At 40.5% G+C, this 16,327-nt stretch overlaps 2 protein-coding genes across 2 annotated transcripts in view; one reads left to right on the forward strand and one right to left on the reverse strand.

Moving 5' to 3' along the window:
• Positions 1 to 16,327, reverse strand: part of LOC106809207 (titin-like) — a gene marked incomplete in the record, with an annotated part of 98,410 nt that overhangs the window by 11,961 nt on the left and 70,122 nt on the right. Inside the window, 15 exon segments of the mRNA XM_014812204.1 lie at positions 3,263 to 3,370; positions 3,608 to 3,805; positions 4,463 to 4,654; positions 4,768 to 4,872; positions 5,052 to 5,196; positions 5,488 to 5,627; positions 5,942 to 6,080; positions 6,284 to 6,417; positions 6,753 to 6,921; positions 7,516 to 7,610; positions 7,746 to 7,917; positions 8,255 to 8,352; positions 8,696 to 8,968; positions 9,411 to 9,553; positions 11,565 to 11,578. Of these exon segments, the coding sequence (XP_014667690.1) occupies positions 3,263 to 3,370; positions 3,608 to 3,805; positions 4,463 to 4,654; positions 4,768 to 4,872; positions 5,052 to 5,196; positions 5,488 to 5,627; positions 5,942 to 6,080; positions 6,284 to 6,417; positions 6,753 to 6,921; positions 7,516 to 7,610; positions 7,746 to 7,917; positions 8,255 to 8,352; positions 8,696 to 8,968; positions 9,411 to 9,553; positions 11,565 to 11,578 (2,125 nt within the window).
• Positions 309 to 3,232, forward strand: LOC106809208 (sperm flagellar protein 1-like). The gene is made up of 2 exons (XM_014812206.1): positions 309 to 397; positions 1,977 to 3,232. Exon 2 carries the CDS (start codon positions 2,038 to 2,040, stop codon positions 2,818 to 2,820), a length of 783 nt encoding a protein of 260 aa, XP_014667692.1. The 5' UTR covers positions 309 to 397; positions 1,977 to 2,037; the 3' UTR covers positions 2,821 to 3,232.

Below are 16,327 nucleotides of genomic sequence, written 5' to 3' on the forward strand. Positions count from 1 at the left end.
TGTTGGGTTACGTTATTGAAACTCTACCCTGCTCTGCTCTGCTCTTTTAGGCAGCTATGCCACAACATAACACAACAATAATCCATGACAGAATAAACGTTTTCCAGAATTATCCACTACATTATGAGTAGTGCAGATGAGAATCTATATACTTTGAACTACATAATAAGTTCCTGATATTGTGTAATACTGTCACTGGTAAACCCTGTTACATGTTAGCAAAAAACTCAACACAAAGAAAAGATCAAAATCGTTGTCACTAGATGGCGCTTTGCATATTTTGTGTACAGTTACTTAGTAACAACCCCAATGGGGGCCGTTCAAGCTTGCGACTCTCATCACGCCAGTGACTGGATGAAACTTCGATCCCAATCAAATGTTGCTGTATATCATAGACGTAAGTATTTAAACTGTTTACGCAATTGTAAGTTTGGTCTCATGTAATATTAATAGGTAACTACAAAGGCTCAGTCAGAGTCAGAGTTAAAATCCACATCGTAGAGGCTATACTAGAGCTCTGTGTTGAATTTGACTGTAGCCGACTGTATGTGTATACAATACCGGTACATTGCCAGCTATTACTGTATTAGTATTAGTATTAGTATTAGTATTACTATTACTCATTAGGCCTATTCATGTGAGCAAGTATGTCAAGATAACCACACCCTACTTAGATATTGTTGGTTAACGTTAGTCGTTAGGCAAGCTAGACCAGTGCCAGTGGCAGTGGCAGTGCCAGTGGCAGTGCAGTGATTTCATCCTCCAAGCAATGCCGTACGATTAGGCCCCTACTGACGAGCACACTGAGTCACAGTGAGTGAAGCAAATATACATTTTGCATTGTTGAAAACAATTACAAAACACACTTGTTTCACCTAGGCCCTACTCACTGACACTGTGACAATAAGTTAACTACGCTGTTAATTGCGGCATGACATCATGCTGGGCCACATTCACACACTATTAATTATTATCCAGAAAGATTTCAAGTAGAGACCTACATAGTAAAATTTAGAATACAATAACACAGCCCACGTGTTTACTATTTTTCATATTTGACTAGTACAGCCTTGTAAAATTCTGACATGATAATTTGTAAGATGCCAATTCAACAAGCATCCTGTGATGCTAATTTCGCTATCTAGATTGAGCTAGCATTAGTTCTTAGACCAGATACCAATCTAAAAATCTACATGTTAGCAAAAACTCAGTCACAACAAGGCGTGAGATTGGATTAAGTGATAGTTTGGCACCCCTGCAATATGTTTTCGGATACATAATGTGCTACACTAATCTGGAGTGCTAAACTAGGCTTGGGCTGTGAGATTTAATTTGAATTAAATTAAATTAATTTAGTAACTGCTTATTTTGGTAGGCGTGAGGAACGTTTTCTCTGTTTAGACTAAGTGTGGTAAAATCATGCAGATTCAGTTCATGAAGGAATTACATTTTGGTACAACACATACCTGGCCATGCCTAGATGGACTTTGCAATAACCATAAAGATTTGGCAAATGTCTGGCTAGACCAGTTTATTACTAATAATCACGTTAGTACTTGACCTTTATAACCTAATTTTATGTCAGTATCGCATGGCAGGTGGCACGATAGGCACTCATTAACCTAATTGAATTTTATTGATTTGTTCCACTCACACTATAACTATAGCTTGCAGTTGGGTAGCTGCACGTACATTGTGCAGTGAAAGTTGCGTATAGTGCCACACGTGCACCCACACAAGAATTCTTGCAAATATTTAGGTTCCAGTGCAAATATTCGGTACTGTATAATTTAAAATGTCAAAGCAAAATCAGCCGTAACTATGTTCCCTCAGGTTTCTTCTTGTCACGCGAGAGGAGAAAAGAGGCAACCTGACGTGTGCATTAACGTGTGCATTCGACTAACGATCATGTCACAAGTTCAAATATTCGGTACTGTATAATATAAAACGTCGAAGCTGTGACTACGTTTCTTCAGGTCTCTTCTTGTCACGAGAGAGGAGAAAGGAAGCAACCTGACGCGGTGACAACTAACGATCATGTCACAAGTCGTGGACCTCGATGAGGAACTGCTGGACAACCTCTACACCTGGATCGACAAGGTCCCGCTGTCGCGGGTCAAGCGTAACCTTGCCCGTGACTTTTCCGACGGCGTCCTCGCAGCAGAGGTTGTCAAATTCTTCTTCCCGCGATTAGTAGAGATACACAACTACGTGTCGGCAAACTCAGTGAATCAGAAGGTCGACAATTGGAACACGCTGAACAGGAAGGTGTTATCAAAGATAAACTTCAACGTCACCCCCGACGTCATAAACCAAATAGTCAACTGCAAGCCGTCCGCGATCGAGTGCGTCCTGAGCAATCTACGAACGAAGATCGACATCGCTTTGTGGAACAACAGGAAGAAAGAGGTGAACGATGAGCTTCCAGACTACTTGCCAAAGCAGGATATGTGCAAGTGCAGTGCTCCTTTAGTAGACGAGCCAAAGGTAGGCATCGACGGCAAAATTGATTCACAGGGCCAAGGAACGATTTCCTACAATGTGCAACGGGAGAACAGCTACAGCAAAATACCTCCCAAGGTGATCACTGTGGGCAAAGAAGGCCAGAAAGTTCAGAAATACGTGCCAATTATTTTGCTCGAGGAAAAAGAGCAAGAAGTGTTGTTAAAAGACGAGACGATACAGATTCTGCAGGCAAAAGTTAGAAGGCAAGAACACTTAATTCACCTCAAAGACATACGAATAGAAGATTTGACAAATCGAATCGAGCAGATGAGACCAACCAAAATTTCTCGTGGCAAGGTTGTAAATAACAAGTGAGGGGGTGGGTGCCTATTCCTATATGAATTATGATTCAGTCTTCTTGTGTTAGCTGGTATAGCTAGCTGAAGTTCACTTAGCCAAGTGCATTCGAGTAGATCTACATAGACATATATTATATACAAGTGACCATGAATGGGCTAAAATGGCTGATTTTGTATATGTTTAAAGTATTTTATACGCAGTATGAGCAATATTATATGTATAGTTTAGACGATTCTTTAAAAGGAAAATGAGAAATCGTACCAATACGAATGACCTTTTGCATTGTATGGGAAAAATTCAGGAAGAAATATTAACTGGGTTATTTTATAGAAGGTTCTTACAATCCCTGTCTACGTATTGTTTTTCTGTACTGACTTGTATGTATTGAACACCTTATTGAAAAAAACACATGGATCCACAGATTACGATACTAGAAAATAACGCTGTGCAAGCTCACCATTGCATTCACGAGCGACAATGACATCAGACGCGGGTCCAGGAGGCCCCGCTCCTGCCTTATTCACAGCTGCCACTCTAAACTCGTATTCCTGGTCCTCAATCAATCCTGATAAAAAGCAGACAATTTAGTATGAATGCTGGGGCCATCTTTACTAATTTGTATCATATAAGCACTGCTAATACATGGTATTCATATTCTTAGTACATTACAAAATCACAAATTCCCTACGTGAGCTTTGGTAAAGCATTTTCCTAACCCATAGATAATAAAAGTTAAAAGTGAGAAGTCATAATTCAAACAGTTAATACATTATTATATAGAAGCTCTAGATAAGGTGTGTACCGTCAATGGTGAATGTTGGCTCCTTGATAGGTTCTCGGGTAACCTTGTTCCAGCGTGGGCTGAAGCTTGTCTTTTTCTCAAGGACGTAACCAGTAATAGGTGATCCACCATTGTCCTCAGGTGGCTCCCATGTCACTTTGCAAGAGTCAGGAGTGATGTTGGATACAATGGGCTTTCCCTTGGGAGCGGTTGGCTCAGCTGCAATAATAATTACAATAATAATGCATCAATAATTGTTAATTGCAATAACAATTTAGAATTTGTCAGATTTAATTCCACTAAATCAGCAAGCTCGATGTTGGGCATTTATGTGACTGATGGCTGAGTTTGTATGCTGTTATTATATATAGCTTGTCTTCTGGATTTCCTTTAACTATAAGCATCACTGTCTTTCCTATCACTCTGGGTTAGTACAATTTTTGATTTTCGTTAGGAGTTTAAAACTGCTGGAGATTAGAGTTAAGTTAGAGATAAGACCAAGTTTGTATACATAGTATCATAAGCATCTTTACAATGTATATAACTTGAATATACATTATAATATACATTTTATACACTGTATACATAGTATCTATATCACGTCTATATTTATATGGAGGCGAGTTGCCTCAAAGGTGTCTCTCATTTCCCCTGACTCCTTCACGCATCATGCATCAACAGAGATCTATACTCTGAGATTTAAAACTTTCATCTTTACAAAAGACATGTGCTATGTCACCTTCACCTCCAATATCATTCTTAAACTGACGTTAAACTGACCATGATTGTACCACGTTTTGCATGGGCAATGCATGGCACTTCATGTAGTCTATATGTTTGTGTGCGTGCGCATGTACAGCATACATTCAAACGTACTAAATTGGTCTTTAACTTCAATTGCTCCCATGGTCTCTGCAGGCTCGCCCTGGCCTTGTCTGTTCTCAGCAGTAACCCTGCACTTGTATTTATTTCCCTCGATAAGGTCAGTAATAGTAAAGGTAGTGTCTTGTGTTCTGCCAGCAACTTGGAACGACTGTCTCTTAGTGTCCCTCCTTTCAATGAGATAGCCTGTATTAAAGAAAATTTTCTCATCAAAAGGTTCCACACAAATCAGTACAGAAGAAAACCTTGTACCATAAACACATACCAAAGATCCAAAGAGGGTATCACGAATCACATACCTTTGATTTCATCGCCACCACTGTCTTTTGGTTCATCCCATGTTAGTGTAATGGAGTCGTGTGTGACCTCAGTCACCTTCAGATCCTGTGGAGGTCCTGGCTTATCTGCAATTATTTAATAATGCGTTAATTAACATGCTATTGGGATACACAAACTATAATACAATGTACTGCAATATTGTTACCAGTTGAGTGCACTTACTAATACTAACTAAATGCTAAAATAATATAATAATAATAATAATAATAATAATAATAATAAATAACTACTAAATGCTAATTACCAATAACATTGACTCTGAATGGCACAGTTTCCTGTCCATGTTCATTTTCGACTATGCACTTGTAGTTGCCTGCATCCTTCCCCTGCACAGGTTTCACTACGAGTTGTGATTTCTTCTCGGATGTCACTACTCTTATTCTGCGAGTCTAAAACAGAGTTCCAATCAGGTGAACGTGTGAGGACACATTGTATGTATGAGTCGAGCAACGTTTGCTTAGTTAACTTATTATTGTTACATTTAATGACTTTATAACACGTGAGGTTGAAAGATTAAATTATATCATAGCTTATAACAAACATATATAATTTCATATATAGGAGGGCAAATTACTTTACACTCCTCACTATGTGTGATTGAGTTTGTAGAAAAATTGGCTAAACTGTCATTTCATCATTCTCTTCTCTGAAACCATTTTTAATTGTATCTTGCAGCATACCTCTGTAATTTCTTGCTCTTCTAAGATCCATGTGACAGTGCATGGAGGGTAACCTTCATAGCCAAGTTCTAGGCTTAGCAGTTCATCAGCACTGACAGTGACTTCCTCAAACCTCTTATCCACAAACACTCTTGGAGGAACTGAAATTAATTATGCAATACAAGACTTTGGGCCTGTCCTTTCTAAGGCACAGTCTCTTGTAGATATGTAAACTAAACTTTCATTTAAATTATATGAATCATGTAGTAATATCAAGAGTGTATAATAATAGACTATTAGTTATAAATTTAAATTAAGAATTATTAATAATCAAATTATTAATCTATTATTATACACTCCTGGTAATATAATATATAGTAAATATAAGTATATAGAGTAGTTTAAGTATTTTATCATAAAGTCAAGGTAGTTCATCTTTTACTTCCAAAAATTAAGGAAGCAAATGCCCTCTTACTCTCAACAGTAACATCAGCTTTTGTTCGGTTGTCTCCAGCCTGGCAGACGTAACGGCCCTTATCTTCCCTAACGACGTCGTTGATAACGAGCTTGCGCAGTGTCCCGTTCTTGACAATCTCATACTTCTCACCAGATTCCTGGTTATAAAAATCAAGTACTTGACACCGTAAAACGTGTACATTTTGTGGCTTTATGGTGGTGCATGCCTGATTGTTCTTTGCATTCGTGCAATGTTTGCATATATGCTATTGCCAATGTAATCTGGAACTATTTCCCTCAGTGGTACTAATTCGTACTGCAGTCCTTTGCATGATGCCAGGCCAGCTTATATGCAACTTACTCTGATGGGTTTCCCATCTTTCAGCCATGTCACGTCAGCATCATCAAATGATACTTCGCACGACAAGGTCACCGTATCGTGCTCTCCACAGCTAACATCTTCCAATTTCCTGATAAATTCTGCTGCTGGAGCCTCTGCATCAAGCACATGTAAACGCCCATTAATGCAAAATGTCAATTAAACATTTAAATACTTTTTTCTGTTTCACTGTACATAAAGCCATCCAATGTGAGGCACATGCGAATGACAAATTTTACATTTTCAATTGTAAATCCTATTTGTACTGGGCGATAACTACATCCCATTACTTGGTCCTCAATGAAAACACTAAGAATATCTAGCTTTTTCTCCCTTCTGCTCAACGGATGGCGCTAGCATGCATTTTTTGACATGACAGCTTACACATCTGCATGACCCCATGCATTATATATGCATTAGATATCACACTTTGATAGGCTAAATCACCCACCTTCCACATTCACGATGCACGCCGTCTGCTTGTTTCCCGTTTGGCAGAAGTACGTTCCGTTGTCGTCGAGAGACGCTTCCCGGATGAACAGCTTGCGCCGACAGCCGTCCTCACTGACCTCAATGCGACCTCCTGGTCTCAACGGTCTCTGGTTCTTCAACCACTTCACCTGCATCAAGTGGAGAGACAGTTTCAGTGATCACTTACACAACTGTTACAACATGTACGACCCAACTGGATATATATATATGTGAATTGGACATAATGTACATATAAGATTCTTCAACCACTTCACCTGCATCAAGTGGAGAGACAGTTTCAGTGATCACTTACACAACTGTTACAACATGTACGACCCAACTGGATATATATATATATATAATTTTATATATATATATATATATTATAACATATATGAATTAGACAGAATGTACATATATAAAACTCGTATTAGGCACGTAGGTGAAATTGGTATGCGAAAGGGTTATAGATAAAAGCAAGGGTAATTCCTGAGAAAAGAAGTAAGGTAATATCATGGAGTATAAACTAGTAATGAGAATCACTAATGAAAGGATGATGTTCAAGAAATATTCCAATGTGTGAAGAAACTTCAGGTATACCTTTACACATTCATTTCTGAAGACGTTACACGAATGGTACTACTGGAATTGGGTTTAGCCCCCTCTCAAAAGCATGTTGTGAGACCAGGCACTGGATTAGAAATAACCGATTTTGGGAGAGTCGTGTTTGAACACACACATACCTCCATGTCCTTGTGGGCAACCTCACACACCAGCTCAATGCTTTCTTTCTCCATAACTTCAACATCTCTAAGCTGTGAACTGAATCCTGGCTCAGCTGCAAATGAACACAAGATTAGCACACTTATATAGATATATATATATATATATATATATAAACCCCTTTTATTCATCAAGAACAAGAAAATGATGTACAGAGAACAGAATATCATTAATTTTTGCTAAGTCATACATTTTACACTCAGCTTGGCTGCTGACTTGTTGCCCTCTAGCTTGCAAGTGTATGTGCCCTGGTCATCCAAGCAAGCTTCCTTTATTGTTAGTGTCAATTTGTTTCTGTCAATCTTAGTGCGGATTCTCTCTCCCGTCTGAATACGGCGTCCGTCCTTCAGCCACTTCACGTTCTGTCAAAGATTTTGAAGGCACTTTTAATGTTGTCTGTTATGCAATGATATTAATAGTTATACAATGACATTACTATCATTTGGCAACATCATTTTGTTTTTGAGTTATAGTCAACGTTAATATGGGACTTATGCGTGAAACCTGTCATATTGCATGACTATAACAAATACTATAATTAGTAAATACGATAATATTCTGAAAACTTATTGAATATATACTAATTAATTTCATGCTAAAACTGGCACTGAGAATAACCTGTAAATACAGGTAATTCGCTTGCATGCACCTGTTTCTGTTTCAACTATTATTTTAGTTTTATTAAAGCAAACATGATACCTTTAGATTATCCTGGTCTACAATGCACTCAAATGTGACAGGGTTTGATTCCATTACTTCCTTGTCCTCCAGCTCCTTAGTGAAACTAGGTGGTGGTTCTGTGGCATTAAGGTAATGACAGTTCATTGCCATTAACAATGTCCACGTACAAACAGTACCAAAGCTTATATTGCTAATGCTACACTCACCTGAAATTGTACACATTATTCCATGTGTGCATTTTTCACATCTATTTTACTTTAACATTAGTGAAACTAAAACACGTTACATTTTCACAAGAAGAGACGATCACAGGATTATTGCACATGGAACCATATACATACATAATTGATACCTGATAATATATAATAAAAACAATAATAGCACAATGATACGGCATATAATGTAAAATTTTAATATTATGTTTAATGAAATCGTTCAAAGCATCCATCACATTCTTACCATTAACAAGGAGGTCCGCAACACACTGCTTGCGACCGCACATGCAGGTGTACACTGCCTCATCATCGAAATCAGCTTCCTTGATGACAAGCGTAATCGTCTTCTTCTCTTCATCTGTGCTCATCTCAAACTTGCTGCTAGGTTTAATTGGAACACCATCTTGCAGCCACTTGATCGCGCCACTCAGTTTATCAACCTCACAGCTAAACTTGGCATCCTGGCCACGGACAACTTCGAGGTCTTCCAGAGGCTTTGTGAAACTAGCATCCGGTTCTGTCGCGTAAAATAAGATTATTTTCAATGGATAACAATCCCATCTTTTAAAAATAGGTCGTACTGCTACTTTTAACTTTTTATTTTCAAAATATAAATTTTTAATATAAACTGTAAAAATATAGACACCATACTACACTTATTACCCATATTAAAAGTTGCTCAAATGCTTAAAAAGTATGACTGTAGTTACAAACTGTTAATTTTATCACATATATATATACATATGACACTATATTTCATCAATTTTGCTTACCTTAATTTGCCATTAAATTCTTTGATAACAATGTACGAAACTGCAAGTTCATCAATGTAGTATATGTACAGCTAGATCCCAAGACCCACATATACCTGTGGTTCGGTACCCACCCCCCTAGGGCTGTGTTACATACCCCACAGCAGCCACTAACCTACATTGCTTCGCAGGGAGTTTAGCACCCACCTCTCTGTCCAATCTGTCCAATGACAACCACTACCTCCAGAGGGTCACTCACTCCGTATACGTTCTCTGCTGCCACACCGACAAAGTACTTGTGGTTTTCGATTAGATCCTCAAAGACAGTGTACGTCTGGTCTGCCTTCAGCCTGTATTATAATTATTTAGTGCCATCAACACACATGCAGGTTAAGATCTGGTTAGCAGAGGGAGTGGCTTCACATCATCTAGTTACTAGAAATGAATAATAGATGGGCATCACTCAGAATAATCCATATTTTGTTAGTAGCTCCTCTTTCAGTTTCAAGGTATTTGTATAATAGCCAGCCATAAAACAAGGCCAGTGTGTTATGGAAGCGGTACTCAAAGCATATTACAGCAGCAATATAAATAAATAGTGGGAAAAGGGTGTATTGGAATACATCAGGCATGAGCTCAATCGACCATTATTTATCAATAACAAGCAAATGAAAGCTATTATACTGCATATATACTATACAACTACAACTCAAAATTATTATTAAAACACACCTAATTAAATAATTACCTGTAAAATTAATAAAATTTAAAAACCTTAGGTTATATGCTTACAACTAATAACAAAAAAAATAATGATCATATATTAAAATGGTCAAGACAAACATACCCATGCAGAGGTAGAAATTAACTTTTGAACAAGCGAGTCCAACGGACTCCGCCTACCACTCAAAAAAGGGAGTCACGGCAAGCAAAATGGAGGGAGTACCGCAGTCGAGTTCAAAAATTAAAGATATTAACAAATAACGCATGTGCCTTCTTTTAAGCATTGCATGCCTGTTGCACGGCTGCAAATGTTCTTATGCACATACGCTAAAAAATACAGTAATCGCGCGAGGCCCCCGTGCTCCGGAACGAAACTAACCAGTTAGTAAGGCGCAGATGTTCAGGGATCACAACGACTCCATGGCAATGTCAATCAGGCGAATCCGACAGTAAATCAGTGGCAGTATTTTGACTCGAACTCATCCCGTTAATTTCGGCACGCCGCCATGCAAGCACTAATATCGGATTTATATAAAATAATAACTGAAAAGCTCAATCTCATGCATGGATGAATGTTTAATAGTATTCCTTATATTCAATAGACAGGAGTGAATAACTAAATATATTATCTATGATAATCTATATATGATGCCCATGATAACTATTATCATTCACTCCTGATAAGATGATGAGAAGCTTCATCTCAAAATGTTCGGATGAAGGATTTCATAATCTCTTTACTAACACTGCTTGACCGCCAGACATCTATTCATATAACGACCACTAAACTCTTGCTGTATTAATAATCGTACATTAGTTTGTGTTACAAGAATCTGTCAACGCCGTCGCCTTTGGTTAGACTACATGCAAACAAAATTCTAAAATACCCCAAATTACTTGGGAACGCGCATTACTCTTAGTAAGCTTATCTTTGAAAAATCAATTAAACTAAGCGGCCCATATAAATATACCAGAAGCAACTGCTATTCAATAGCTCATTCCAGCAGATGACCGCTAAATATGTAGCAGCATTACTTGATGAGTATATTAAAACTACTTAGTCATAGATCTGTTGTCGGTCCGCCCGGGTTGTTATATTGTAACGGCATGATAAATACTCTAAATTTCATAACCTTTAATTAGATATTTAATGTTAGATATGTCAACCTCGCAGACTCACACATATCACAGAATAAAAAAGCAGATCAACCACAAAGCAACCACAGTAAGACTTGCTACAGTCAACACCATCCTTTATAATACAATAGACTGCCAATGATTCCACAACGAGTAGTGAACACCAGTTAAAACTACAGTTGGATCGGTGAGAACAAACTAGAAAAATACCGTCAGGAATGTGCGTTAAATCAACCCAATTACTAATTAAATGACACATCCATCAATAATGCCACACAGACATTAAATTGTGGGTAGCACACCGTGAGGATTTTTGAACGGACACAAATATTAGTTTTAAAATCCAAAACCACCAAGCCATCAGTCAAATCTCAAGGCTGCAAGAGAGTGGTCGGTGTTCTAATTTAGAACAGAGGTCTTGAGATATACACATGCAAAGACGAGTGCACGACAGTGACGAGCCACCTGTATACACTGAGTAACTCGTACGCGCCATCTTACTTCAAGAATTTCGGCTCATTCATTCAAAGTAAGATTGGCGTACTCAATGACATACGGTGCTGGAGCGGCTCGGCTCACTTTTATTGAGGACAGCGGTTGCCAATCGACTCGATCGAGTCATGGGTGAAGAAACAGTGAACACGCGAGAGCGCTGTAGGCACCCACCGGCCCGCTCGGACGGCCGAGCTTCCTCTGCAACACGCAAGCAGTCAGTATACACTCGACCCAGCAAAGGGTTAAAACGTCATTTTCTAAGCATTTCACAAAATAGATAACCACGAAATATAAACTCGACCGGTTTTTCAGCAATTTCAGAAGTATTTCCTTTCAGTTGGGTGGATGGGGAGGAGCCGGGAGGGGGGGGGACCCATATGAAGTCATTGCCATGTGTCATCAAGTGTTCCCCAATATACCATATATGTATACAGGTAAACTCAATCAGTAAATAAGTTTTAAATGGAACAAAATTTATGGCTGTTTGTGAACTCGAATTTTAAAAGACAGCTAGAGTTTTTAGATTGGAGATGGCATTTAAAATATTATCTACATAATTATTGGTACAGCTTTAATTCTACACTCATAAGAGGATGAATCACTACTCCCTTCTCCATGCACCGACGTGTTTTTGCGCGATGTGGGCGCATCAGCACCCTTCGTCTGTTCATAACGAGAATTGCAAGTTAACAAAAAATAGATAATGAAAATGTTGCTATATGTGGCTGAAGTTAATTAAGTATGAATTAGCAGAAAAAGAATAGATTCACCAGTTTCAGGCATATACTACACACTGTATATAACACAGCGCACAGCACGCGCGCGACGCAGACAGCATCGGCGCGCACAGGCGACCACACACAGCTATATATATAGTCATGGTAAAGAAATTACACAGGAGGCGATGAGGCGATTTTTGATCATTCCGCATCTCGAACCCCCGAAATCGGCTACCCGCGAACACAAATTACACCACAAAAGCAAAAAAAAAAAATTGCGAAAAAATCGGCTGTCGTAGCTGGGATCTGCGGATGTGTCGAGCTGAAAAAATGCTTTATTGACTTATAGATTGTAAATGACTATATAGGACATTTTTGGACTTGGGATGCCATTGTCACTTACAAGACCAAGTATGCGTAGCGTCACAGTCATGATGTTGATCAAAGAGCTTCAATAATAGGCTATCTATTATGAGCTCTTGACTGTTATACATATGAATTGGTTTTTCAAAGCACTCTGCCTTTATCCAGTTAAACTGTAATAGTTTTATACAGTACTATACGTAATAGTCTCAGTATAGTATATAATCTATAAAAACCATAATTTATAGATTATTTTATTCTAAATGTGAGTGCGCGGCATAGTTTCCGGATAATGGGTAATAACAAAACAAGGAAGTATACCTCCAAATGGATAAGCGGCACTTAAAAATAGGCGTGACCATAGAAACGACGTTTATAGTACGGTATAAAGGTGGCAAGCTGAAAAGACATGCGGCGTGGATGATATCAAGAGCTAAATAAATACCTAGAGCAGTACAACGAAAAAAACGGCGAAAAGTGCTATTTCACGACATGATTAATCTACTTTGCCTGCGAAGCTAGAATAATTTAGGTATGGCCTTTTAGGATAGAGCAGAATTCTTTGCTCTCTAAAACAAGACCAACCGCTTGTCAATACGCATATCCTAGGCTGAGTATTGCTCGTAAACCTTTCCCCCTCCCAGGCCTCACAGCACCTCGAATCCCACATCAGTCAGCAATCCTCCTCGAGCCGCTAAGGTTGCTGGGGCGTGAAGAGTTTGGTTTTGTCGAAGCGATAACTTATGAAGAACGGCGTTTACAGTTATCATTAGGTGACTTTCTGGCGCATACGGCCTATGCCCTATTCCATTATCTTCCTAGCACGGAGCTAATGCCCATCATGATGGTAGCCGGGCAAATGTTCTCATATAAATTAATCTCTACAACGCAGCTCAGTTTACTATATGGTGCAGGGGGCGGATCCAGGATTTGTTGACAAGGAGGTGTCGAGAAAAGAAGTAAACAGAGCAACTTTTCCTGCTTACTTTTTCTGGTGTTTTAAGCTGCCGAAGGCCACTTAGTGGAGGTTTGGGCATGCGTGCGTATGCTTTTCTTCCTTTTTTGTGGTAAAAAAGGGGGATCCGGACACCCTCGACCCCCCTCTGGATCCTCCACTGTGGTGTAGTAGAGTACCAAATGGGCATGTGACATCAATTATCACCGATGGAAACCGATAGCCAAAATGCTTAGGGGCGAGTACAGTGGCGTAGCTAGGATTTTTTCAGCGGGGGACTGGGGAGCTTCATTTTCGTCGGGGGGAGGCACAATATTTATATACGTCAGTCTGCTGTTCGGGCACCACTCCAGTGTTGCTGAGAAGGAATAGTGCCGAGCCGGTAGCGAGGGCACATATCCTCCACGGGCAACACTGATGAGACCATAGTGCCCGCCACAACACGCGCATTAATCGTTTTTTAGTCATCAATGACTAGCAATCTATTTTCATGCTTATATATTCTTCATACTCACTAACTTTGCAGGCATCGATGTAACAAAACGTTCCGAGCACAACACAAGCCGTTCGACAAACTTGCGCTGCGCCCCAGATCAGGAGATTGCGTGACCGTGACAGCAACAGATGCGATACTAATAAAATGCCGTCGGCGGAAAAATAGTGCCCGTAGCGCGGCACTATTGCTTCATCGCAGTGCCCGCCTGCGTATCGCAATGGAATTTCAACCGATTTATACGTTCGAATGCACTAAATAATTTTCCTTTGTATGTGTTTAGCCAGCGACATTGTTTTTAATGTCAAGTTTTTTTTTTATGGTCAGCATGAATTTTCAGGGGGGGGCACAGAAATATTTGTGGGGGGGGGGCTCGTGCCCCCCAGGCCCCTCCCGTAGGCTACCCCGCCCTGGGTGAGAGTGCGATGCATGAACTGATCGTGGATTCTGAGGCGCCGCTGAGCTTGGGAGGAGCAAGTGTTAGCGAGGGCAGCCATATCTGCAGCCTATAGGATCGTATTATTATTTTTCTTTAAGCCAGGTTGGTCTTGTTTTAGCCGCGCTTATGTCCGGCCCATTCTGAGCACGACCTCGTCGCGGCGACAGATTTGAATAGTCGGTACGTCAAAAACCGGCCAGAATCGCCGCGATAAACATCGGCCGACGCAAAACTCGACATGAGTCTCCTTACGCATCCGAAAATACGTCGCCCGAGTGCGATCCGCAGGAATTAGAACATGTTCATTTTATGCGGGCCTGTCGCGAAATCGTGAGTGGCTCAGCCGGCCAATCACACGCAGCGTGTACGAGGTCAGGCAGTGAGTGGTATAAAAGTCACGTCAATTAATCAAAATGCGCAGCCCATATCCCCACATGCCAGAGTTTACAAAGAGGGATTATTGCACCAACCCTTTCTCACCATATACTATTAAGTTTTCGCCGTAATCACATGAAGAAGAAATTTTTGCACATGATTATACCGACGATGTTCAGAATTGAGGCATCAGATTGACGCCACGTTATCATGGATGTTTACATGGAGCGCCATTTGTTGTTTACGTACGTGACGTCCGTTCTTGATGTAGACTGGTCTCCCGGTCGCGCTCAAACCGTGCATCCCTGCGTTGTGGCTAGAACGGGCTCTGTGCTAGTACATAATACCTGGGCCCGGCTGCTCACGCCGCGAACCGTCTACGTTTCATGGCAGGAACGCCTACGATCTGAATCGCGCGATGTGCAGCGTAGTCACTTCAAAGCCGACATGAGTGTTCTCCGCTGCTAATCCGGCGATAAAGAGTCGCCGATAGATAAAATCGTAGGCCCGAACATAAGCGGGCGCCTTTAGAGAGCAAAGAATTCCTGCTTAAATGCAATAGCCTAGCCAAATTAATGTGAGCGCTAACACCACACCCACCAAAATCGTCGGGGGGCATTGTCCAGCAAGAATCTCGGACTAAGTTGATCCGGCTTAGCTCTAGATGTTCTAAGCCCCGCTCGCGCGCCCGTTCTTACTATCTGACCCAAGTGCGCGCTCATGGACGTTCTACGGTATAAAAGTAGTAGTATACAGCCCCGCAGTTCCGATAACTGCCGCAGGCCGCGTCGGCCGGCCGCGGCAGGGCCTGCGCAGTTTATCGAACGCGCTATAGTATCTAGAGCTAAGTGCGTGGCTTAGCTCTAGTACTATAGCCGCTTACATTAACTTGCCGCTGGGCTATAGACCGACCCATGGGGACATGCATCGGACCAACGTATCTCCAGCCAGTCCACGCGGAAGCTATGTATGGCCGGCATGGTAGGAGGGTGGGCCGGGTTGTGTTGGTCTGTGGACTAAAAAGCATTGGTGCTACTAGAGATCAGTATAAAATAACAATAGTAATTTGTCTCATGGCTTTCATGACAAACTCAATGATACAATCTCGTTGATCGCTTAATTTTGTTTACTTGACAACAAACAAATGTTTTTGTCCACAACCCTCCGACCATAACCCGCCCCCTCCCCAATCGGTATATACATAGTTCCCGCTTGACTGGCGCTGCGGCAGCGCCGCCAGAGAATGGCGCGTTTGAAATGTTCCAAAATCGAATGGTTTGTTCACAAGAAATACGCAAGTATACACCCATTGCACACGATAGTGTAGAGGTTCAATTTATAGTCGAGGCGGCTATAACTAAGGAACATATTCACCTTCGACTAGAGGCATTAATGTGCCTACCACAGACGTTTTATAAGTCGGGT

The sequence above is a fragment of the Priapulus caudatus genome, unplaced genomic scaffold (genome assembly GCF_000485595.1).
Source record: "Priapulus caudatus unplaced genomic scaffold, Priapulus_caudatus-5.0.1 Scaffold337, whole genome shotgun sequence".
NCBI classification, from domain to species: Eukaryota; Metazoa; Priapulida; class Priapulimorpha; order Priapulimorphida; family Priapulidae; genus Priapulus; species Priapulus caudatus.